Raw genomic sequence first — 26,442 nt, 5'->3', positions numbered from 1 at the left:
CCGTTGGCTCACTTTTAAACTGCCCCAGAACTCAGCTATTGTCTTTACTACCGAGTAATGCCATTTCCCGTCTGCACAGCTCATGTACAACAGACAAATCTCAATAGACAGTAGATGGCGTCTACATGGGAAGGAAGGCAGCCGGGAGGGGGGGTACAGCTCAGCCAGTTTTAGACCTCCGAAACAATTTCAATATATTTTTACTCCACTTAAAAATGTGAGTTTCAGGTCATTATCGAAGTCGTTTTAAAGCCTATTGTTTTCTTTCTCCTCTTCTAATGAGATCGTGTATAGCAATGTGTGTAATTAAAGGGGCTCGTTACTATGTGGGTGTGGGGAGAGGGTCGTTACCACGTGGGTGTGGGGAGAGGGTCGTTACACGTGGGTGTGGGGAGAGGGATGTGGGTGTGGGGGAGGGTCGTTATCACGTGGATGTGGGAGAGGGTCGTTACCACGTGGGTGTGGGGAGAGGGTCGTTACCATGTGGGTGTGGGGAGAGGGTCGTTACCATGTGGGTGTGGGAAGAGGGTCGTTACCATGTGGGTGTGGGGAGAGGGTCGTTACCAGGTGGATTTGAGAGAGGGTCGTTACCATGTGGGTATGGGGAGAGTGTCGTTACCATGTGGGTGTGGGGAGAGGGTCGTTACCATGTGGGTGTGGGGAGAGGTCGTTACCATGTGGGTGTGTGGAGGAGGGTCGCTACCATGTGTGTCGTTACCATGTGTGGGAGAGGGTCGTTACCATGTGGGTGTGGGGGAGGTCGTCATCATGTGGGTGTGGGGGGAGGGTCGTTACCATGTGGGTGTGGGGAGAGGGTCGTTACCATGTGGGTGTGGGGAGGGTCTGTGGGTGTGGGGAGAGGGTCGTCACCATGTGGGTGTGGGGAGAGGGTTCCCGTTCGTTACCATGTGGGTGTGGGGGAGAGGGTCGTTACCATGGGTGTGGGGGAGGGTCGTTACCATGTGGGTGTGGGGAGTGGTCGGATGTGGGTGTGGGAGGGGTCGTTACCACGTGGGTGTGGGGAGGGGTCGTTACCACGTGGGGTGGGAGGGTCGTTACCACGTGGGTGTGGGAGAGGGTCGTTACCACGTGGGATGTGGGGAGAGGGTCGTTACCACGTGGGTGTGGGGAGAGGGTCGTCACCATGTATGGGTGTGGGGGGAGGGTCGTTACCATGTGGGTGTGGGGGAGGGTCGTTACTTATGTGGGTGTGGGGGAGGTCGTTACCATGTGGGTGTGGGGAGGTCGTTACCATGTGGGTGTGGGGAGGGTCGTTACCATGGTGTGGAGAGGGTCGTTACCATGTGGGTGTGGGTCGTTACCATGTGGGTGTGGGGAGAGGTCGTTACCATGTGGGTGTGGGGAGGAGGTCGTTACCATGTGGTTGTGGGGAGAGGGTCGTTACTCTGAGGGTGTGGGGAGAGGGTCGTTTTTATGTGGGTGTGGGGAGAGGGTCGTTTCCATGGGGGTATGGGGAGGGGGTAGTAACCATGGGGGTATGGGGAGGGGGTAGTTACCATGTGGGTGTGGGGAGAGCTTAGTCTGTTAGCATCCCACAGCCCTCCCTTAGTTCTGACATCACATACCAATACAGTCAAGCATCGGAATACAGTACTGTATATGATATGGAGAAAAAAAATTTCAGCACAACCTCCAAAGTTAGCTGGGCTCATGCACGATGGAGGCAGTTACATGTGCTTAAGTGAATGTATTTATGGAAATGAGACAATGAGCAAGAGAGAATTTTCTTAACAGTTGAGACAAACGTGAATTGGTGAGGGGGAGAAATGTGTTGGGCGTTATGGATTAATGTATCATTTACCAAGAATGAGTTTTACGAATCTAGACATTGCACAGAGTTGAATCAGAGAGGTTTAGAATTTCATATCGTGGGAAATGGATAACTTTATTTTGAGATTTATAAATACATACATACATACTGTACTGTACTGTTCAGAGAAGATGGGCTGATTCCTGTGTGTGTGATAAGGTGAGCACCCCTGAGTTATAATTATAAATTATTATTTTTTTCCTGTAAAGAGAATCGATCTCTAACTTACCTTATAATACTGTATGTCTACTGTTGAAAAGAATGCCTGGCAAGCATTTCGGCATATAGTACATGGATTTCTGGACAATACAAAGTGCAAAAAAGTATAAAGAGCAAGTTGAATATTTGATTGTATGGTACTGTACAGAGAACTTGGGTGCAGAATGTCCCTGAAGGTACACTTTTTGCATTCACACTTGGACTTGTTAAGATAAAATTTGGGTGAAGTTTGTGAAGAACATGGTGAACATTTTCATCAGGATATCCAAACCATGGAGAAGAGATACTGTATCAGGAGCAATGGGATGAAGTAATGATAGGTGGCTGACGGCATTTGGAGTTTGATTCAAGATGACCACAAGGATCACAAGAGAATTTTTTTTTCAAATGTTCATTTTTAACATATGTGGTGTTGTTGATTTTCATTTTTAGTAATTGTTGATAAAGAATTTGTTGTTCTGTGATTTACAATGCACATACTGTATGACAGTAAACTGCCAAAGCAGCTACTTTATAGTCGCCTAACGAATAGTAAAAGGTACAGTATAAGGATAGTCTTAAGACAAACCTGAAAAGTGTCAAATCGACCCCCTCACCTGGGAGACGATTACTCCACACCGTAATGCTTGGATGAGCACCACACGAGAAGAGGTGTCAATACTTTCTAGTTAGCCGGACTGCATAACGAGGTAGACAAGCGCCAACACCGGAAAGATGCTGCACCGCCCCTCCTGCACTAGATGTAGCCCCCCACATGAGCAGCATCTGTGAATGGCCCTGCCGGTCCCGTATCGGCCTCTTTAGTCAACTCAGAACTCGCCAACATAGATGACAACGTTAATAACTCGTATCATAGCTGGATGATCGTCTTACTTGATTCCGAGTGACAGCAAAGTACTGTACTGTAGTACGTACTACAGGTATAGTTTAATAGCTTAAGCTATGTTAGTTAAATAACCCTTTTGTTAGCTAATACAATAATACTGTAAGTTTAAATCCACAATATACAGTATATATTTTTTTGTAATATTTTTTTTTTTTTTTACACCCAGTGTGACTTAATGCCAATACATAGTAATTACTGTTGAGAAATATAATTAAATTTATGGTTTACATTAGTCTATAGATTAATAAATATGCAGTATCCATTGTTGACATATTTACTTTGTTTTATATTTTCCTGGTACATTGCTGTACTGTTAGTGTGGTCACCGTGTAATTGAATTTTGTTGGTGTGTGCTTTACCTGTCATAAAAGCTAGGACACTCTTACGTATGCTCCATAAAAAATTATGGACATCGTTTTGCATGCTTATGCATAACAGGGTTCTCACCAAGAAAGGAGTGCTGTACAGTATGGGTTGCTTATGGGAATGGTGTATTCTCACTTGTAAGAATTTCTTGTATGATATATAATTTATGGAACTGAATAATAATTTTACCAGCTATTAGATCACTGTAATAAAGGGATGCTCACGCACCCCTACGCCCACTACAGGGGGTCCCTGGGTTACGAACAGGTTCCGTTCTTGAGGACGTTCATAAGTCAGATTTGTATGCAAGTCAGAACACATGCTATATGCATACTGTACTTACAAAACAATGTTTAAAATCCTACTATATCATAGCCTAAGTCCTATGATATAGACAGAAATAGAATGACAAAAGACAATAAATGAAAGTTGAAGGTTCCAAGTGTTCCCTGAAGAAGGCAGTGATGGGTAGGGAAACACCGGGTAACACTGAAGTCCATTTATTAACTGATAGGAGAAATACAAGTAGTGACTAGCGTGTGCCTTGCACGAGGCACGGAGTCAGACTGAGGCTGCATTGCCATATGGCAGCCTCGGAGCAATGTTGCCACATAACACGTGCAGTGTTGCCACGTAATTACATATATAATTGCTACTTGGCACAGTAGCTTATATACAAGGTTGCTACTCGGCACAGTAGCTTAGATACATAACCTACAAAAGTAAAAAAAATGTCATCAGGTTAATAAAATACTTTAAATTCAAGTTTAACCGTGTCCGTATTGGCGGGCGTTTGTAATTTGGGGACATAGAGGTAATAAAAGGGATGTCTATGCTTATGAGAGCTGGCCAGTTGACCATTATAAGAGAAACATGAGAACTGACCGGGATGTTTATAGTGCCGTCAAACCAAATGACCTAAAATCGTCACCCTATCAAGGGAAACCAGATGCAGGCCTGTATTAGGTGTCATGAGGATAACTCATGGGGATAGCTCTGCCTAGCAACTGATGTGACTATGCCCATATCATGAACTAGCCAATCAGTGAAAAAAAAAAGAGGCCAGGAGAACCTTTGAAAAACGGGCTTTGATTGGGCGCCCAGAATGTGCTCCCGGCAGCTGGTGAGCAGTGCTGGATGTGTGGACTCAGTTTAGCATTGGGTGTGATATAGTGTGGCGGTGTCGGATGGGCCTGCGGCAGATTGTACTGGGTCACAGTAATGTCTCTTTAATGTATGTGATGTAGTACAGTACTGTATTGTAGTGTTGTGGAGTGTATTGGCAGTCATTAGCTGTTGTTGTGATGCTTCTAATAAACTGATGCCCTACCCACACACTTATTGCCTTGTGTACTTGCAGGTGTACTGGGTGGCTCCTCTGCTAGGAGGGGTGACTGCTGGCCTCATCTACGAGTACATCTTCAACCCTCATAGACTCCCACGCTCACGCAAGGACTCCATCGATGGAGGTAAGTTCTATCATCCTCTACTCCATACTAAAGAGTTAAGCTAAAGAAAATTTTTAGTGCCATTTTAATATCAAACATTAATTTGAAAATGATAGTACAAGTTTAGACAACTACTGTACAAGTACATTGAGATCTACCTTGAAAAGAGGAGAAATAGTATAAGATTAAAACGTATTGACCACCAGCTTTTGAGATATAAGAGAGGAGCAATAAGGCTATACTGTACTGCCTGCTTCATACAGCACAGTAAAGAGAGGCCCATCAGAGTGTTCCCAGACGTAAAATTGGTTTCATTTTGTGGAATGGTGCAATCAAGTGCACCTTTTTCTGGTACCTGTTTTGTTGCATTCTTTTATTTATTTGTTTTTTCATTGTTTTTAGTTATTTCATTGTGAAGCAAGCAGAGTATGTGATATTAACTGATCATGCAGTTTACACCTTAGGATTCTATATAAACAATGAGATTTCAGCTACTGTACTATCTTTTAAGTATAACAAAAAAGGTAATGAATGAATGTCCAAGTAATGTGTTCAAATGCTTCTCTTTATCAGTCATAATTTTTCTTATAACCTTTTCCTCTTTGATTGTTTCTCCCAGAGTTTGAACACCTCATCCTTATCATCCAGCATCTTGCATACAGTACTGTACAGTACTTTTATTTAAATTTCAGTGTTAGTGATCAAAGAGCTTTTCAATCAAAGATTTTCCAATAAAGATGTACTGTATTAGTACAATACTCTCGAAGACAAAGGAGGGTTATCATGTGAGGCATAGACAGACAACTCACATAAGTTAAGGCTTAGTGATTTTACTGTACTGTGCACCTTCACCTTGAGTCTGTGTCATAAGGTCCTCTCGTACTTCTAATGTTTACTACTTGTGGGTCTATAAATAGGCATGAGAGAACAAATATTACTTAACTTTAGGTTGGATAATTAAATCTGGTTTACAAAGTCCTCAGTTAATAAGATTGGTTTACAAAGTTCCCAGTGACTAAAACTGGTTCACCAGGTCCCCAGTTACTAAGACTGGTTCACCAGGTCCCCTGTTACTAAGAATGGTTCACCAGGTCCCCAGTTACTAAGACTGGTTCACCAGGTCCCCAGTTACTAAGAATGGTTCACCAGGTCCCCAGTGACTAAAACTGGTTCACCAGGTCCCCAGTGACTAAAACTGGTTCACCAGGTCCCCCAGTTACTAAGACTGGTTCACCAGGCTCCCCAGTTACTAAGAATGGTTCACCAGGTCCCCCAGTTACTAAGACTGGTTCACCAGGTCCTCATTTACAAGACAAAAATAACCGTGACAGGTGAAGGAAGACCATCAAGCAGTTTTCTTCAGGAAGAATTTAGTCAACTGAGTTATCACTACAGACTACTATATGATATCATACAGCAGGGGTTCCCAACCTTTTTAATCTGAGGGGTACCCAGATGGTCAAGGGAGAAACATTGCATATTTGCAAACATAAATAATAATGAAACCAATCCAAATTCTTTCATACCTGTGTTAATGCCCTAAAAAACTTTAAAGTACAGTTCCTTTAATAAAAAATTCACAAAAAAAATTCATGTAATTTGTACACAGTGGTCCCTCGGTTAACGAACACAATTCGTTCCACAGAGTCGTTAGTTAACCGAAAATTTCATTAACTGAATCTATTATTTCAATGGGATTTTGGGTAATTGGTTCCAACTTACACAAAAAAGTACATACAAAGTACTGTATACCAGTAATAGAATTAACAAAACATTAAATATAAACTAAATACAGTACTATACTGCACAGTATTCTGTATAATAATAAATAAAAAACACTAGAATACTGTATTTTAACTTACTTTGAGGTGTGTATGTCGTATTTCCGTCAGCTTTGTTTACATATCAAACAGCGGATTGTAGAGGCAGTCGATGATGATATGCCATATTCTTTAGAGTGCATTGGTTCTAATGCCTTCTTCATGTCTCATAGTAATTTCTGCACTGTATATTATCACTATGTTAACTAAATTTCAGAATGACCAATAATTTTAATTTAAAAATGCAAAAATATTCAAGAGACTAACAAAATCGATGTTCACTCCACTGTAAACAAAGTTAAACTGAGAAGCGTTGTTGGGTGATTCAATTAGCTGATGGGCGCACAAAACTGTTCCCTGTACTGTCTATATTATCAATATGTTAACTAAATTTCAGAATGACCAATAATTTTAATATAAAAAATGCAGAAATATTCAAGAGACCAACTTTCTTGATATTTACTTCACTGGAAACGAATGTAAGCATAGAACCAATTACAGCTCCTCCCCTACTTACGACCTACTCGACTTACGACCACCCGTACATACGACCGCCTCAGTTGTACCAAAATTTTGTCAAATTACGTATTTTTGAGTCCCAACGTCAGCGATTGCGCTGTGTACTGACAAAATTTTTGTTTGTAATTCACTTTAAAATGGCTGGCAAGCTTAAAAGTGAGAGTTTTGTGGTGCTGAGAAGAAAAAGAGACACTCATTTTAGATTTTCTATGTATTATTTAAGCATTTTCGATTTACGACCATTTCGACTTATGACCTGGATTTGGGTCCCTAACCCCGGCGTAAGTCGGGGAGGAGCTGTACTGTATTGGCGGACTATCTGATCAGCTGATGCGCACAACAAAACGTGTTTGTCGTCAGGATTTCGTTAATCGAAGTTTTGTTCGTTAATCGAACTGAAAATCCTTATGGGAGCTAGTTCGTTAATTGAACCGTTTGTTAACCGAGGGACCACTGTATAAATTTGTAAACTTCATTTTTTAAAACCTCTTTTAATGCAATAAATTTAAACACACAATTATAATTCTTCTCACAAAATGTTCTTAAATAAATTATAGATCTCATGCAATACATTTACTAGATATGTATGGTATGTATGCATTGTGTAGAACTGATGATGTCTGCAAAATCCATCACTTTTTTTTTCAGTGTTTAAACTTTTAAAACATAACTTTCAACAAGAATAAGCTATTTTGCTATAATATTTAAAACTAACATAAATGGGACACTAGCATCAGTGACAGATTTTATAGTACAATACGTAGTTCTGCTTGATAACTGTCAGTTAGGAGTTATAGTGATGTTCTCAGCATCCTCGCCTCGCAAGCCAGTGGACCCGAGTTCGATCCTCGGGCAAGGTGAAATTATGGGCAAGTTTCTTTACGCCATTTGCCTCTGTCTACCCAGCAGTAATTGGGAACCTGGATGTTCATCGATTTGCGGATCGTATTCCGGGGTAGCGGTTAGCCAATGCAGTTGGCGAGCTGTCCAGTCTTCTCGGACTATTCCGTGACACTGGTCATGCAGCTCGTTAACTTAGGGTGTGGTTGTTGTGTTGGCGACAGCTTCTACACCTTAACAAATTCATGCCTAGGAGGCCCTTGGGCTGTCCATTCTCTGTTTCGAGGGGGCTTCCATTATTATAGTGATGTTCTAAGGTTCTAAAAGAAATTTATATTACCTTTATGTGTTTGCCCTTAGGACAATTATTTCTTTTACCTGTAGTATTGTATATATGTGTGTGTGTGTGTGTGTGTGACACACACACACACACACACAATACATAGAAATAAATGATAATTGGAAAATCATCTCGCAAATAATCAGAAACAAATTTAAGAAAAATGTAAGTTTACCCTCTAGTCAGTGCTCTATTAATAAAGTACAGTACTGTAATAGAGCATGGACTTGAAGGGAGACTCACATTTTTAATAAATTTCTTTCTGATTATTTGTGAGAGTATTTTCCCATTATTATTTATTTGTATGTATTTTGTGTGTTTGTCTACACACATACACATACTGTATGTACAATACAGGTAAAGGAAATTACTGTCTCTAGAACGAATGGCTTCCTGTCCCAGCCACGAAAATGACGGCAATTTTAAAACTACCCACAGACATTCTTGAGTGTCATTTGCGAATAACCGAGAACCACGAAGTAAAAATTTGCGAACTTGGGAGGCTCCCTGTATTTTTATAAAACCATTTGGGCAGTTGGTTTGTTCTTTTTTTACTTTGATGTGACCTTTATTGTCCAGTGTTAGTACTGGAGGAAACCAGAGTACTGTACAGTACTTGGAGGAAAACCTGCAATGTTTGGTAGGGTCTCACTAGCTCACACCCTTCGCACATCTGTCCATATCTAGGGATTGAACACAGGACATATTTGTGAGAGGTACACACATTTTTCCTGTATCACTAACACCCCTCACAATTAGCTTTTATTCAGTCTCCCCCAAAAGAGTTAAACACAGTAAGAAGTGTGTCCCCCTCACCTCCCATCCAATGACAGACATCTTCCTATTCCCCTGACAGTAAACCCCAAACTGCTGAAACTGAAAATAAGAGAACTTTGGGCAATTTCAATTTCATTTAATCTCAATCTTTTTATTTGCTAATTTTGTATATTTATGACAACCCTACACAAGTTAGTATGACTGATTTACTTACTGTGTTCAAACAAAATAACAACCAAGTGGTAGCTGAAGGGTAAGACCACTGACCACAAGTGATTGATGCCCAGACTACTGTACACAGATAGGTACAGCATTTAGGGTTAAAGAAGAAAAAGAATAGTTAACTACATTACTGTACAGTATCTTAATTTTTCAGTTAACAGATTCATCATATTTTAGTCATGTATACTTGGCTGTTGAAGTAAATATAATAAGGTAAAAACTCACTAGGAAAATGGAAACTTTAACTCCAAATTTTGTACATTATTTCAGGTGTTCTTCAGTATCCCTAATGAAGCCTTAGATCACACTCAAAAGCTCACACCTTGTTTTCATTTTATATGTAACTTATTTCTTCAAGAAATGACATTTGATGACTCGATTGAAATATCATTATTTAAAGATCATTCAGTATCCTAACATTTTCTTACTGTAGTTAATTTTTTTTTATAAATGTTAGAGTTATTTGAAATCATTGTGATATTTACATAACATAATTTAGTGTTAAGGTAACTTACTTGTGGACAGTTCTTCTCTTATTCACAAGTCTGAACAATGCTGTGTGTACAGTACTATACCGTCTCCATCTCATATGGGATGACAATCTTCAGGTCAAGTTCTTGATTACCAATCAGGACTTCAGGATGGGCAAACGACCTTTCTTTTCCAACTCATAGCATATGGTAACACCTATTTTCCATAGACTGGAGGTTGAGATTAGCATTACAAATGTTATACAGTACATTGTTGGAGAAGCCACAGCATGTTTTCACAGCACATCTCAGCAAAATTTTTAATTAACCATTGCATTATTGTTTTAGGTACAATTGAATATAAACATTGCAAATTAATTGTTTCCCTTAAACTAGAGTCTATTTACTGAATATATAATTTACGGTAGATCTTGTAAAGCTTCTCTTGTAGGTTCCTGAGTAAAGTAAAGTAATGGTCATTTTTAAAGTACAATACAGTATAATATTTTTTCTCTACTCTTGTGATCATAATTAATAATTATATGTTACTGTGGAACTGCTGAAAGAACATCAGTTTTCACAATAATGCTAAATGCATATTAACAGGATTAAAACTTCTAATTCTTGACATTCAGTGGAGGAAGTTTATATGTGTAAGTGTGCACTAAGCTGCGGGTTTAGGCCAGTGTGGGTGACTCGGTGGCTGTGCATTACATTACAGAACAAGGGGTGGAATCCTTCCCCCTGAACACTGTTGGTGGGCCGGGAATGCATGGGGGGCTGGGGGGACATCAGACCCCCATTTTGCCCCCCCAACAGTACCAGCTGCAGCATGAAGTACAGTATGACCCCAGGCTGTATCGGGCGTACCCACCAAACAACCGGGCGTGAGGCACCCAGGTACCGCCGCTCACCTCCCACTCACACAGACTACATGTCACCACCTGGTTCAATATACAACATTACTGCTATCACTGTTTGCACCAGACTTAAATTTATGTATTATTAGCTGTGCACACACACACACACACACACACACACACACACACACACTGCTGCACCACAAAATAACCACACGAGCAGACTATTCGAGTGATTAGTCACGTTCTAATATAACCAGCAACGCACATCAAATAGTTCGTACTAATCTCTACACCAACTAATCTTACTTTCAGTTAGTATTATATTACCTCACCAAAGTATTTCTCCGTGTTTACACAGATTAACAGATATTTTGTAAATTAGTAAATATGACAGTCGGGCTGTGAAGGTACTCATTCTTTATATTTTTATTTCATTAAATCAAGGAGGTGATTTCAAGCTCTCTACCCAGTTACTCCCATCAGTGTACATAGCCAGTGTTTTATGTGCCATTTGTTAGATATAATAGAGAAAGTTATATTGATTATAAGTACGTATAGGAACTGTAGTATATTTGTAATATTGAAAAAGTGTTTTTCATTATGCATTATGAAATGATGCACTTAGGATTGGTGATACACAAACTGTACTGTATATTGCAAAGTGCTTATTCAATCTCATCCTATTTAATCTAAAGTGAAGCTAGATATATTTTAAAATCAAAGGGTAATATTTTTTATAAGCTTGCATCACTATGATACGGCCCTAGTCCTTGTGAAACATTGCAAAGTCAGGCAGCAATGCTGTATAATTCTTAGAAGAAACCCACTATGTAATGATTAACGAATTGTAGTACCTGTTATTGTATTTTTTTTTTACTTTTCATTTGCTTCACTGTAGGGGAGTCTTTAATCATGAAATGTGATAAGATATTATCTATTTACCCCAATTATTCATGAAACTTAAGAGTGAGTCATCAATGAGTAAAGGCATCACTCCTTCAATATAATGTAACATTTATTTCTGTGAAATTAACATGCTGCTGTGAAACTACTTTAAATGTTTTGACTACCAGTGAGTTTGACACTCTCAAGTGCCATAAATCTGAATGCAGTACTGTACAGTCCGAGGACTAAAGAAATTCTTATACTGTATTATCTTATCATAATAACAGAAACACTTCTTGCTGGTACTGTACCAGAAAAAAAAAATCAGGGTTGCCGACATTAGTTAACTATATGGTCACCCAGAGTTGTTGTTTGTAGCCCACAGGGAAAATTAAACAGTGAAAGATAGCAAAATGAGATTTGTCTTGTTGAAGTACTGTATTCTGGTTTTAGGGTATAGCATGTTTGCAAGACCAGCAGTTGTAGCTCTAATAGATAATTGTAATCTTTAGCTTAAGAAAGAATATTTCCTCAACATTAATTTCTTGACAAAGAGCCAAGGCCACTCAGTTTACTGCCTCTGAATGCACTAAAGGAAGTATGGTCATTGCTGCCCCATCTAATAATTAAATCATAGTTCTTGTCATTTTGCATCCAGAACTGTATACATTTACAATAGTATCCATGTAAATATGTACTGTCCAAATGTAGATAGCAATGTACAGTAGTTATTTGTCATGAGTATAATTAGTACAGTAAACAGTATTCCCCATGTGTGCTTGCTCATGACTGTGGTGTACTAATAGATGAGCAGCCATGTTAACCCTCTGGTACTTCTGGCCATGGTCAGAAATCTCAACCTCTCACGATCTTTCGCCGCAAATACTGCAGTGTCATTTACAATCTCTCCCCTTGCAGTCTTTCGACGCAAGTTGCGTCGGTGAGAGAAACAGTTTTTCCATTTTAGTAAAAATTTAGTAGAGTGATCCAGACCCAAATTACACCCTTCGAAATGCATCTGTCAGCCCACAAGGCTATTGGGAGGAACTTAGGCAGTTGATCCACTGTTCATGAATTTCTGCTTATGGGAGGGGTGCTCTCAGTGTGAGATATGGCTGAGCAGGAAGGGTTGCGCCAACACTGGAGCGCTTAGTGACACAATCTGTGTCAGAAGACCACGAGAATGTTAATGAGACATTAGCTGTCACTGTACTTAGTTTAAACATTGGTCATTGGTGATTATCTTAGATATGGCTACAGTTTGGGTGCCAATATTGTACAGTACTAGTATTTTTTCTGCAGGTGATGTTATTCAGTTGTAAACAGTATGTACTGTACTATGAGGTATAACTGTAGCAAGTGTAGGTCCATTTTATATTTTTGTGTGTTACTACATGATAAACCCCTTCACTCAATTTTCCCCTATACACAAAAATTGCACCAGGTAAACTACTCCGATACACATCAGGCACATATATGGTAAATTTTTTCATTGAGTCATATAGACAAGACACCACAGTACACTGACTTATACACGGGATGCCTCCTGGTGCATCCTCCTGCTCAGTCTGAAGAAACTACCACTAGAGGTGTGTGGATTGCAAGTGTTTGTCGAGCTGTGCGATGTGTATGTACCTTGTGCATTTAGCTCTGTGTGTCACCTAAAAGGGCAATGATTGATGTCTGCTTAAAACATGTACGAGTGCTGTAGTTAATTTGATGCGTGTGCTCACTGCTGAGGGGTGTTGCTTCCTGTACTGGGTTTGGTTGCCTCTGTAATACTTGTTATTAATTAGGCTAATGAATTTTGCTTTTATGAAAAAAAAAAAATTATGAATGGTGATGATTAACATTTTAAATTGTTCTAAAATATGCTATTTGAAATCTTTCTGCTTCTTAGATAATTACAAAGTTTTAACATTCTTAATTTTGATTAATCTTACTGTAATGTTACAGCATTAGTAAATTAATAAGAATACAGTGCAGCTCCTCCACGACTTACGACCTACTCGACTTACGACCAACTGCACTTACAACCTGCGTCAGTCATACCAAAATTTTGTCAAATTACGTATTTTCGAGTCCCAACGTCAGTACACAGACAAATTTTTTTTTTTATAATTCACTTTAAAATGCCTGGCAAGCTTAAAAGTGAGAGTTTTGTGGTGCTGAGAAGAAAAAGAGACACCCACTTCAGATTTTCTATGTATTATTTAAGCATTTTCGATTTACGACCATTTCGACTTAAGACCTGGATTTGGGTCCTTAATCCCGTCGTAAGTTGGGGAGGAGCTGTATTCTGTAGTTTCGTTGTAGAGCATAAGTTACTGTATATGTTGTATAGGCTATAAATTTGTAACTTCAGATAGTTAACCCTTAAATGGTGTCTAAGGATCCCCAGACTTGCTCTAAATGTACATTATAAGTACAAATTAGAACACCTACATTTCTACAGCTAGCATCCACTGATAATGGCTGCTGTTTAAGGGTTAAAGACACCCACATGTACAAGTTACACTGAAAAGATACTTATGTATGTATAAGATTTAAAGCAACATGCAACAGTGACCTGAAAATATGGTTAAGCCAAAAATACTGTAGTTTTGACATCCTTATCCAGTTGATCTTTACTCTAAATTTAGGGTGGATGTTTACCTTGACACCAATTAAGAGGACTTGTGTTAATTTTAATGGGTAAGAGCACAAAAGATTTACCTGAACCAGACAGTCAGCATGTGAAATTTTTGCACAGAGTATTGACAGGTTATAGAATTTTTGTAGTTTAAAATTATAGAAACTTATGATCATTTTTAATATATGCAGTAGACTTAAGGTATTTTGGTTCTTTGTGTTATAATTAAAATACTGTACATTTAAGTGCTGCCAATATTGTATAGTACAGTGCTGCATTTGTGAAAGTACACCAGGTTATGAGCAAGCAGTATGAACAAATGTAAAAGTGTATGAGGAGTGTGTTATGATCTTATGAATCCTTGAAGTTATATTTTTACGTACAGGTATTATTTCGTGTGTTTAGCTGCATGGTGTATGATAAAATCTTATAGAACATGATGAGGTCTCCTACAATGTTTCCTCTTACATAAAGAAAAGTTAGATTAATCTTGTGTTAGTCTCTCTCTCTGCTTATAACAGGTTGTTGAACCTTGTGGCTTTAGTGGTTACTGTTGAAGTGGATAATGTTTTTATTTATTTTATATTTGAATAATATATATTACCTGTATAACAATCAGTACTTGAGGAATGACATCAAAATCTGATCTTAGAATGGCTTTATACACGACTATCTTACTAAATAGTGCAAGACTTCATCCATGTTCAATCCAGCAGTGACTGGCCTAGGAAGTTCACCTCCAATTCATTGCTGTGTCTTCAGTATCTGAGCAGTAAACACATATCAAGTGGAATTATCAAATTTATTTTTTCATATACATAGAAAACTTGGATTTAGGTTTGCAATTTTTTTCTTTCTTACAAGCCTTCTATTGCCTGGGGGTTAGACTTCAGCATCATGTATGCTTTTCAATCATTCACTGCCATTAATTTTCTCTTAACCGTTGTAACATGTGTAATGTTATGGTTATTTCCTTTACTACTACTACTACTACCTGTACTAATGCTACTAATGGTAATACAGTACTATTTATTCAGTAAAATTGTCACACAGTTATACAGTTCAGCATGATTACAATTCTGTATAGGTATAGTCATATTATTTCTATTTATTTCTCACATTTACTGGTATAGTGGTACAGTATATATTATTTTATGTACAATAATAGCTTCTTCCATGCGCAAACCATCCAGTGAGCGACATGACACAGTTCAACTGCTTAGCCTGGCAGTCACTGGGGACGAGCAGAGCCTCTCGTGCATCCCATGTGGGTCGCACGTGTTACACCATTCCGAAGTTACATCATCATATCTTGTAATATTGCTAGTTACTGCACATCACTTTTTCATAGCAGTGACAATGCAGGAAAAGCATTCGAGTAGCGACCATCATAAAACTGATCTTTAGCCATCACATAGTGGTAAATGGTGTTGATTTTTTAACATCGTAAAACTGATCGAGTGTACAGTATGTAGATCCATCGTATAATGGTCATTACCTGCACTGAACTCCTCAACACCAGGCTCTCCTGTTGTGCCTGTACACTGCTTCCTGAATAGCTGCCATCTTCCTATCCAGTGCTTTCCTTATTCCATCCTTCCCTGTCCATCTTGGTCTTCCTGTCTGTCTCCTATCAGCCTCTTACAAATTAAACACTTTTGATTAATTATTCATCCTACTGTACTTTCTATCAATAGGTCTATTCCACTGTTTTCCCTTTACTTCCACATTTCCTTAATTATTTTATCATATTCTTTGGATCCCAATCACTCCACATATAGTGTTGCTCTCAAAATTTAATTTGATAAATTTTCAGATTTCTTTCTCATACACTCAAAGAGTCCGTGATTCATTCCTTTATTGTACAGTAATCTTGGCTTTTCCCAAAGCAGAATCTTTACTCTCTTTTCTCATTCCTAAGTTCTTTTGCACTCTTTAGTGACCCATTTCTTATTCTCTTTTGTATTGTCTGGGACTCAACCTCATTTTTTCATAACATACAGTATCTCTAAATCTTCTTTTGCTCTTACCATTTAGATATTCCTGAATGCTCCTTATTGGTCTCCAGAAACTTTCTTCATTGTTCATCAACCTTGTTTCATTCACAGTGGGGGGGGGGGTATCCAGGTTCTTTTCATTCACCAGTACTATACCTTAGTTAACTCTTTTATTATCCTCACTAAATCCATTTACAGTTATGAGCAATAGTAGTGCGACTCTCTTTCCCATGAATAGTCATTCTGACAATTACTGTGGAATTTACAATATGTGTCCTGCATTTACATGGCTCTAGTTACCCCTTGAAATTGGTTCATAAGTATGGTGGAGGAGAGGTTCCACCTCACATTGGTAGATGGAATTACGACATGCAGGGAGAGTGTCACATGACTATTGCTCGTGACTGTACATTCACACACCAGTCTTCTTTACACTTGTTTTGTTTTGTTTTTTAATAATAGGGGGGAAACTGTTAGCACTTACATGCTTCAGTGGTTAACTGTATCATGGGAAGCTACTGTTGTAGGGTTTGATCAGTTTAGAGTACAGTACTGTACAATAAAATTATTATAATAATGTACTGTAATTGATATTCAATCAGTTTGACCAAGGTTAGCCAACAAAGCCATCAGATACTTATTTCCAGTTGGTTCCTTTAATTTAAATGCCAACAGCATCAGGTGTTCCCAGGCGTCACCCAGTGAAGTACTAACCAGACCCAACTTTGTTTAACTTCTTTGATGAGATGAGAAGTGGTGTTTTTAATGTGATGTGGCTGTTGACCAAAATTGTAGTCATAGCATTTCAGGGACTAGATACTGTACCATACAACAGTAATATTCTGATATTTAAATTCATAAATTTGTTTTAACACATTAAAGTAACAACTTGTGCAAGTTAGAGATAATTTACAAACCTGCAAACAAAAGGATCCCTCTTGAAATGAGATTGACGATATACAGTACAGGTGCTCCTCTATTTAAGAACGTTCAACTTACAAACTTTCAGAGATACAATCATCACTGAGGGGGTTAACTGCCAGAACAGGTGTTTAATGTGGATGAGACTGGATTATTTTGAAGAAAATTCCAGATAGAACAAACATTACCTAAGAGGAGAATAGTGAGCCAGGTTTTAAGGCTGTATTAAAGGGTATAGCTGTACTAAATATCCATAATCTTTACATTTTATACAATATGTTTGGTATCTACAAGAGTAAAGTTGGACTTGCAAACAATTGGACTTCCAAACAAGCCTCAGGAATGTAACTCGTTCGTAAGTAGAGGAGGACCTGTACTCATATTTTCTATATCGTACAATTAATTTTTTGGAAAAGGCATATGATAGGGCAAACAGATAAGCATTGTGGGAGGCATTACAAGTATATGGGGTGGGAGGAAGGCTATTAAATACAGTAAAATCATTCTATGCCAACAGCAGGGCAACAGTAAGTGTAAATGGGAAAGAAGTGAAACATTTGAAATAAATGTGGGTGTTAGACAGGGATGTGTTATGACCCCTTGGTTGTTCAATATATACATGAATGTGAACTATTATACACTGGTGAAAGTGGTGATAATAAGCTTTCTTACAGGGAGACACACATTCCAAATCCTGATTATAAGGGAGCCAAGTTGCCATTGTCCAGTATAACTGGTGACTGCTTCTATTTATGACTGGAGTCTTGAGTCTCTCACTAATGTGTTCAGATCAAATTACCACTGCCCATCGCTCTCTCCAACTGTACTTAAATGAATTTATTTAAACTTTCAACTGTAAAAGTAAAATAGTTCTTCAGGCATTAAGATGAACTTAAACTTAGTTTTTGCTTTAAAGCATGTAGGATGAGTCTGGGTGACTGATCAAAGCTTGTATTTTTCAAATTTTGCCTTTTCACAGATTTTTTGAGATTGAAAAGAGTATAATGCTAAATAATCCTGAATGTAATGTTTATGATTAATAGTACAGTATAGTATGCATTTACGAGGTCAATTGAACCCGTGGAGGTCCGCGTAAAACGAAAAACGCGTCAACGAAATAACAGAACATCTGGGATTAATTGAAATAGAGACTGGGCCGACCCCCAAACTCCACTTTTTCTGACACAATACGCACCTTGTAGTAAAAATAACATCTTAATTTTATGATGGTATGCACACACAATTAATATTTAAGAGAAATATCAATAATATTAGGTTTTTTAACACTTACGTTAGTAGAAAAGATGGGTCGGCACACGTGGATGGCGGCTGGTTCTGAGGCAGAGGGCAGATTAGTTGCCTTCCGGCGAATCACTTTCACTACTTGCAGAGTTTTGCAGGGCCTCCCAGACAAACCCCTCAAAGTCCATATCCTCACTGTCACTGACTTGGGCTGGCTGTGGTTGTGGTGGGTTGCGGGCGAAGAAGTCCTTAATACTAAGTTGACGACTAGCATTGATGTTGTCGAGATAGATCTGGATATACGGCTCCATAACTCTCGTCAGATGGTTATTAGACTCTTCATACCGATGCTTGTCTGGGTCGTTGTCAAGGATGAGCTTAATTTTCTCCCCCAACTCAATGATTTCCTTCACATTATCATGGCTTGGTCCAGGTAATTCAAAGGTTTTCTCAGGTGGTGGGGGTACAGCAGAAGCCATTGTGAGGGGAATAGTGGGCACAAGAGAGAACTGTATACGCGGACTGAGAACAATGAGACTGGCTTGGCTAGGTCAGCGACTTCTACCCTCTGGTGGCAGGGCAAGTCATGTTACATTAGACCAATCACAGCTAGCGGCGGAGGGAATGTGTGGGTAGTAAGGATGCGTGGTCGTCCAATCACAGTCCGATACGTCATATGACGTCAGCGATAACATAAGAGCGACCTTATGCGCACCCCTCACTTCGCCGCTTCCCGCGTATGGTCAAGAATGGACCGCGTGAGTAAAAAATGGCGCGGCGCGTCTGCACCTCTCCAGCTGCTTGCCGCGTAAATGATGAAATTTACCGCGTAATTAAAAAATTTCATTCAGGCAAGGCACCGCATAAATGACCAAATGCGAAAACAAAATCCGTGTATATCTAGACTATACTGTATATAAAAAAATTATTAAAAGGGCTACACATACTTAAAACTTATTAAAGCCAACATTATAACATAAAAAACACTTTTTTTCTATTTTATTTTGTATTTTTTTTTTTAAGAATGTTTTTTAAACCAATGGTTTTGCCAGCCCTGAAAACTCTTACAATCTGTTGACATTAAAATTTGTACAACAGTTAAGATCTCATATACAAGGGGATTACCCAGCCTCATTGGAAAGTGAGAATACAATAATAAGAAGGAATAAAAAAACATGATACAACAAAGAAGCAGTGTCGCCGGATGTTTTACAACTGTCTTGTTGATGATCCACAAGAAACAATTGAAGGTGTACTTTTCCAAGATAAAGTATCATATGTCTTAGGTGGAGGGAGAGAACCAGTGTTGTGAGAGGGAACTGTGCATTTTTACCTGTGTACAAAGAAATGTATATTCCCTTTATGTGTTTGCCCTTAGGACAATTATTTCTTTTACCTGTAGTATTGTATATATATGTGTGTGTGTGTGTGTGTGTAGACGCACACATAAACACACAAAACACATTTAAATAAATAATACTGTATAATTAGAAAATCCTCTCACAAATAATCAGAAACAAATTTATTAAAAATGTGAGTCTACCCTCAAGTCCGTGCTCTATTAATAAAGTACTGTAGACTCACATTTTTATTAAATTTGTTTCTGATTATAATTATTTGTGAGAGTATTTTCCCATTATTATTTATTTATGTGTTTTGTGTGTGTGCATGTGTGTCTACACACACACACATATATACATATTTACAATACAAGTAAAGGAAATTACTGTTTCTAAAATGAATGGCTCCCTGTCCCAGCCGCGAAAATGCCTGCAACCTTAAAACTACCCACAGATATTCCTGGGTACATCCAGGGTGTCATCCGCGAATAACCGAGAACCGCGAAGTAAAAATCCGCGAACTTTGGGGGCATTACTGTACATTTATACAGTCGTAGTTATTCAGTACAGCATAGGTAGCTGGGTACAGCCTGACCTTGGTAACGTTATACCCCAGTTTATTTAATTGTAAATGAAACACAAACAGGACATGAATTATAACAAGAAAATTATATCACTCTTGGGTTAATGAAGAACAAGTCTGCCTAATGTATTGTAAACAAAATAATGTAGTTTCACATGTGAAATATAATGTTTTTCAGGTACTATATCCCTAAATTGTTGTATGAATTAGAAAATGGCCTTGAATTGACAGTGACACTAACTGAAAGGACTTTATCTAACCCTTCTAATTATGAATTTTTGAGCCCAGAACTAACAATGATGTGAGATAATTCCTGCAGTAGTCACGTTGAACACGGAACTAGTCAGAGTCTACTGTACCTTGACTAACATCCTCTGAAGTGACAGATGAATGTTGTGAATTGAAATAAATGTCTAAATTGTTGAATCTTAAAATTGTACATAAAATCAGTAGTGCCACTAACAAGCTTTTGCACCCTATTATTTGCACATGTTGTCTCTTCATGTTCCTCATGTTTCTGCTGTTTTTATTAGTGAATATTAAATATATACATTTATAATTACTACTTTCATGTGAAGGGATTATATCTAATGAGAAATACAGTACCGTATAGTAATTTCTGGTATTTAATGATCTTGATAGAATTTTTAGGCGTTAATTTTAATATACCGAGTTGAAGAACATTGACTAATAGTTTATGTTGCCTATCTATACTTTGTTATTTTAGTCATCTTTTAATTGGATTTATTAATATAATTTACATGTACCAAAATACAGTACTTACCAATGATGCTGTGTATGTTTCCAATAAGTCTTAAGTTACACATGATTAATTCATCTTTCTCCTGCAGATTCATCTAGTGTTGGGAGTGATGAAGATCCATATGATGAGTGTTCCAAACCTCCACCGCGCTACAACTACAATGCCCTCCGAGCCCAACACTATGACCAGTACCGACCCGCCAATACCTCCAACACTACCTCCCCCTTAGGTAAGTATTGCGCACACTGCATGTTCCACAGTGCACTGTGAGCTAAACAGATGCTCACCCATAAGACACTGCTTCCTAACATATGAATTTTAAGATTTTTATCAGGAGTTAGGGGTGGATCTGGGGAAGGGGGGGTCCTGGGCCCCCCCTTTTCATAAGAAAAGTGCAATACTTTTTTCTTTAATGCAGTATTGTACTGCACACTGCACATGGCTTGAAAATGGCCTCAAAATGCCATGATATTGGTCAGATTTCAAAAGAATTTCTCGGGGGCTTACAGCGCCCTCCCAAAACCCCTCAGCTGGGTGGGCTCGCTCTGCTCGCCATGTTCTCCGACCCACAACTTTTTGGACCCCCCCCTTTTTTTTATATTCCTGGATCCACCCCTGGGAGTGTGCTGATAAATGAGTTTTTTCTTTTCATAAGTACAGTAGAGGCTTTGTTACAGGTTCTTGTCATTATGACCACCACTTAAAGATGCTCCTAATGCCACTTGTGATATTTTGCCATTTCTAGTAGTGTTCATGTGTATGCTCTACACCAATGACTAATAATAGGGTTAAAGTTCTTTGGGCTGGAGAGCATCTAAGTTATATCATGGGGTTTTAGGTAAAACTTTTTGGGCTGGAATGTATCTCTGCTTTATGTATGTGATCATATGGAAAAATTATACCTATTGACTGAGAATACCCTACACGAGCACTTTTTCAGGTAAGTACAGCAACGCACTCATTGAGTGCGGCCACACTTTATTAAGGTCTATATACTGTACACTAACTTTTTACCCATTATCACAATTTTATTCTAATATGTCATTGCTCACCTGTAAGATCTCTGATCTTTTGGGGCTTCCTTATATAGTACATATGTACTGTAGATGTGTCGTGAGTGGACCACTTAATGCTTTTGAGGGCAGATGGTTTCTCTTAGCTGAGTAAAATCATCTGGCATTAGCCAGAGTAAAATAGCTAAGTGTGGAGCTGCACTCTAAAGGATTGAAGGAAACTAAAAGTTTTGAAATTCAAAGGACCTCTTCCTGGGTCTACTTAAAACAGCAGCATTCTTTATGCACCCCACATTGTTTCTGGAACATATAAAACAGACCAAGAGTTTGAAACCTCTGACACACAGAGATAGGTACAGGTTAATCTGTAGTCCATTATAATGTAATGTACACGCATATTGGGAGAAACACACACATGAGTAACAAACACTGTACACAGACTAACATATGTAGTATCACCCAAGATGTATCTTGACTACCTGTGACAGTTCAGTTTGTACAGTGTCAGACAACACACAAAATTTTTTTGATGGGTGGGAGGGAAACACAGAAAAGAGCAAAGTTTCTTTATGTCTCTAATGTTTTGGGCTACACAGAACCCATCTTCAGAGAGAATACAACAAGTGGAGGAAGTCAGAGACTTACTGTATGTACCCCGGGTGCACCTCACTTCTCTGGATGCTGTGTCATGTCAGAGCCTGATTAGCTTTCATTTACCAACCCTGACCTTACTGCGTGAAGTTAATCATTGGTCTGCAGCATTCACTGACCAGCACATGAAACCCTGCCTGTGGTTTGTCTCTTCATTTCTACAAATATATGCTGCTTCTAAGGCCTTTTTCATTTCCTATCTAATCCTGCCACTTTGGTAAATGTTGATAATTGTTCCAATTGTTCAAATGCATAACTAGAGAATGAGAGGTGTTATGTCTAGGTATGTTTATTTTGCTTTCCGATTATCTTTTTATCAAACTCGTCCAGTCTCGCCTATATACTTCATTGTGCATCCATTACAGTGTATACTGTAAATAATGATATCCTTGTTTATATATTTAGTGGATTTAACACAAAATGTGTCTACAGTATGGTCATTTTAAGCTTAGAAAATACTGTAAACTGATTTTATATTTTATTTATGCACCTCCATCAATGTTAAGCAACGAAAAAAACTCAAATACAGTACAAAATGTGTCTACAGTATGGTCATTTTAAGCTTAGAAAATACTGTAAACTGATTTTATATTTTATTTATGCACCTCCATCAATGTTAAGCAACGAAAAAAACTCAAATACAGTACTATTATGAAAAAAAAAAATCTGGTCAAATCAATTGGTAATAACAATGTAATGTTACAGAAATATTTTATCAGGTTGTACCAATATCTACAGTACCATATCATAATTCATAAAGATTAAATTTATTATATTTATATATTGATGTTGTATGTACTGTACAGTGTGCTGTGCTGTACTGTACTGTCATGTACTGTACTGTACTGTACTGTCCTGTACTGTACTGTACTGTACTGTACTGTACTGTACTGTACTGTATATACTTGGGAAATATATACCTGTATACTGTATTGTGTATTGTATATATACAGTACAGTATTTGAAGTATGGCATTAATTAAAACCATACTTTTTAACTTTTTATAGGCTATCCAGTAAGCATGTATGGGCATGCAGGGACTCCTTCTGTGTACAATGCCTCTACATACAAATATGAAAATGGCTACACCACCAACAAAGATGATATTTATTCTGGTTCCAAGAGTCTGTATGCCAAGTCTCCGCCGATGCCACGTTCTACATCTCTCAACCGTTCCCAGTCTGTCTATACCAAGCCACCACCACCTCGCATGGACAACTATTCCAGGAATCTTGCTCAGTCGCAGAGTCTGTGCCCCAAGCCTTCTGCCGGATTCACTGCTCTGTCCCACTCAGACAGTATATACAAGAACAACCCTCGCCAGGACACACTCTATGTCACAAGTAAATCTGGGATTGTTAAGCCAGAGCCGGTCTATGGTACAGCAACCTACACCAAGCAGAATGACTCGGGTGACTCAAACTATTCAACGTACCGAGGCTCTGCCAGTTACAGCTCGTCACGCTCTTCTAACCCAGGCCCACCAATACCCATGAGTCGTACTCGCATTGACAATCTCACTCCCAATTCAGTTGCTTCAGCCCACTCTGGTCATGCAACACCAAGCTCTACAACTTTGTGCTACTCTCCTAATCCCCAGTATTGAAATCTGAATAGAGATTGTAGATGTGTCTTCAATGAGGCATAAGCTATGACGGTTCTTGAAGCTTTCGGTAGTCATGCTACTAATGACATAGAATTTTCTTCATCAAATAAGCACCAGAATTTGTGAGGTCAAACATCAGTATAGTTTAGAATATGAGGAAAATTTAATGTGAATGTATTGCTGTAAAAAATAAACTTATTTGTACTGAAAGTGGAACTTATATTTTAAAGACAGTTTTTTTACATAACAGATGCAGTCAAACTCTCCTCAATACATAGAGCCAACTGATATTTTCTAATTAAATTTACTGGTTTGTGAACTCCACTACAGGTTCGAATGTTTGAAAATTGTGTGCTTCCATGATGATGCTTCATATTTAGGGCTTTCCAAAAGCCTACATACAGTGTAGATAGTTTTTATGATATCAGACCCCAGTTAAGCCTCTCTATTTTGGATAATGTCTTTAATAGTACTTGTTCATATTTTCCATGAGGAATATAATGTTATTGAGTGGTAATGAATCCGTTAGCAATATGTAATAGGGATGCGGACACCAACGCTGGTTTGGCTTCAGGCCAATTGAGCCCAACCCTAATAGTCTTCAACCCAACCCAACATAACCATTAAGATTGGATCTCAAATGGTTATGTTATGTTAGATTGGGGTCTCATAGACCTAAGGTTTGTTGGATGAATCACTTTTGGTTTGAATCCATTTCAAAGGGGACAGCCAACCTGATCCCCAGGATTGACTCACTTTTAGGAATGATTTTTATATAATGTGAAACTGTGAATAGTTAAATCTGGTATTTTGACAAGTGGCAAAGAGAATAAATCAATAGAAATTAATGTAAATTTAAAGCTGAATGCTGTATAAGTACTGTAAATGTTTCTTTAACTTTGGAGTGATATAGGTTTTTTGGAAGAGGGTAATTAATCACAATTGAAGAATGCTGTGAAACTCAAGTGAACAAGCCTTAGGCATTTATCTTGATTTAGTAGTAATACAGTACTGTACTGTATGTACTCTCTAAGCCCGTCAAGACTTAAAACAATATTCAGATTAATAACCACGTTCATTTCCTGAAGGTTGTAATGAGATTATCTTTTGTCATGTTTAACAGTAAGTCAGATTGATGAATCTTAGAAATACTTGAGGTATTGTTTGTAAATGATTGATCACAGGTATATATAGTGATATCTCAATTAGCCAGAGCAATTGGTGCAGAGCACTTCCGGGAATGAAAGGTTTCTGGGTAACGAGACTACTCTCTCAAAGCCGGAAAAAATCCCTCATCCCTGGAATTTTCAGGGGAACGAAAAAAATGTTCTCAGAAGTTCCAGAAATTGCCCATTACATCCTCTCTCGAACCCAGGAAAATATCCCCCATCCCCGGAATTTTCCGGGAACTGGAAAAATTTTCTCAGAATTTCCGGAAAATGTGCCCCTCGGTAAATTTCAATTCCGGCTAACGGAGATATGACTTGTATATATATATATATTTTGAAGTTGAGTATTTTAGTACAACTTCGGCCAATTAATTTTAATCTTGCCTGTGATTAATGCGGAAAGCAGACTCTTATATCCTTTTTTTGACCATGACAGAATCAACAATATTTTTCCTTTAATGTTAGTGTCTCATTAAACCACAGGTGAGGTGTACCAGTGGTCACACTTGTTTATTTAAAAACATGATAATAAGAAATTATTTTTCAAATATTTATAATAACACTAAGATTCAGTGTTAGAGATAATTTTATATTGTGTAATATTGATGCTTCCTTGTAATATGAGTCTTAGTATCAATAGAACACATGATGAACACACTGCTAATAGAATACGTGATGAACACACTGCTGATAGAACATGTGATGAACACATCCCCCACTCCCTACAGTAATGTGCAGTGTCCAAGGTTGAGTTCACACATTCTTATGAGAGTTTGGTGTATGTTGTTGGTAATATATAAGAAAGTGCAAGTAACCTTTGTAAATATTAGTAATGAGTGCATAACTATAATTACAGTTTTGTGTTAATAATCCAAAGAGGTATTATAGAGGATTATCAAACAAAATGCATTCCTGTTTGATGTCATAAAGGGGTTATAGCTCAAACAGATGTCAAGCATAAGTAATCTTTCACATCAGACAAATAGATTATAAGTGTAGTGGCCTGAATGAGAGTGACTTGTTTTATATTGTTGATTCC

General features: G+C 38.2%; 1 protein-coding gene across 1 annotated transcript in view; it reads left to right on the top strand.

The window, feature by feature from the left end:
• Positions 1-24,659, top strand: part of LOC121871147 (neurogenic protein big brain-like) — a gene marked incomplete at its 5' end in the record, with an annotated part of 49,884 nt that extends 25,225 nt beyond the window's left edge. The window contains 3 exons of the mRNA XM_042373290.1: positions 4,663-4,771; positions 21,053-21,193; positions 23,636-24,659. Of these exons, the coding sequence (XP_042229224.1) occupies positions 4,663-4,771; positions 21,053-21,193; positions 23,636-24,234 (849 nt within the window). The remainder of the gene's footprint in view (positions 1-4,662; positions 4,772-21,052; positions 21,194-23,635) is intronic.
• Positions 24,660-26,442: the final 1,783 nt, after the last annotated feature.

This window comes from Homarus americanus, unplaced genomic scaffold, assembly GCF_018991925.1.
Source record: "Homarus americanus isolate GMGI-L3 unplaced genomic scaffold, GMGI_Hamer_2.0 scaffold40565, whole genome shotgun sequence".
Classification (NCBI taxonomy): Eukaryota; Metazoa; Arthropoda; class Malacostraca; order Decapoda; family Nephropidae; genus Homarus; species Homarus americanus.
The sequence above is the reverse complement of the archived record's forward strand: the minus strand, read 5'-3'. Positions and strand labels throughout refer to the sequence as shown.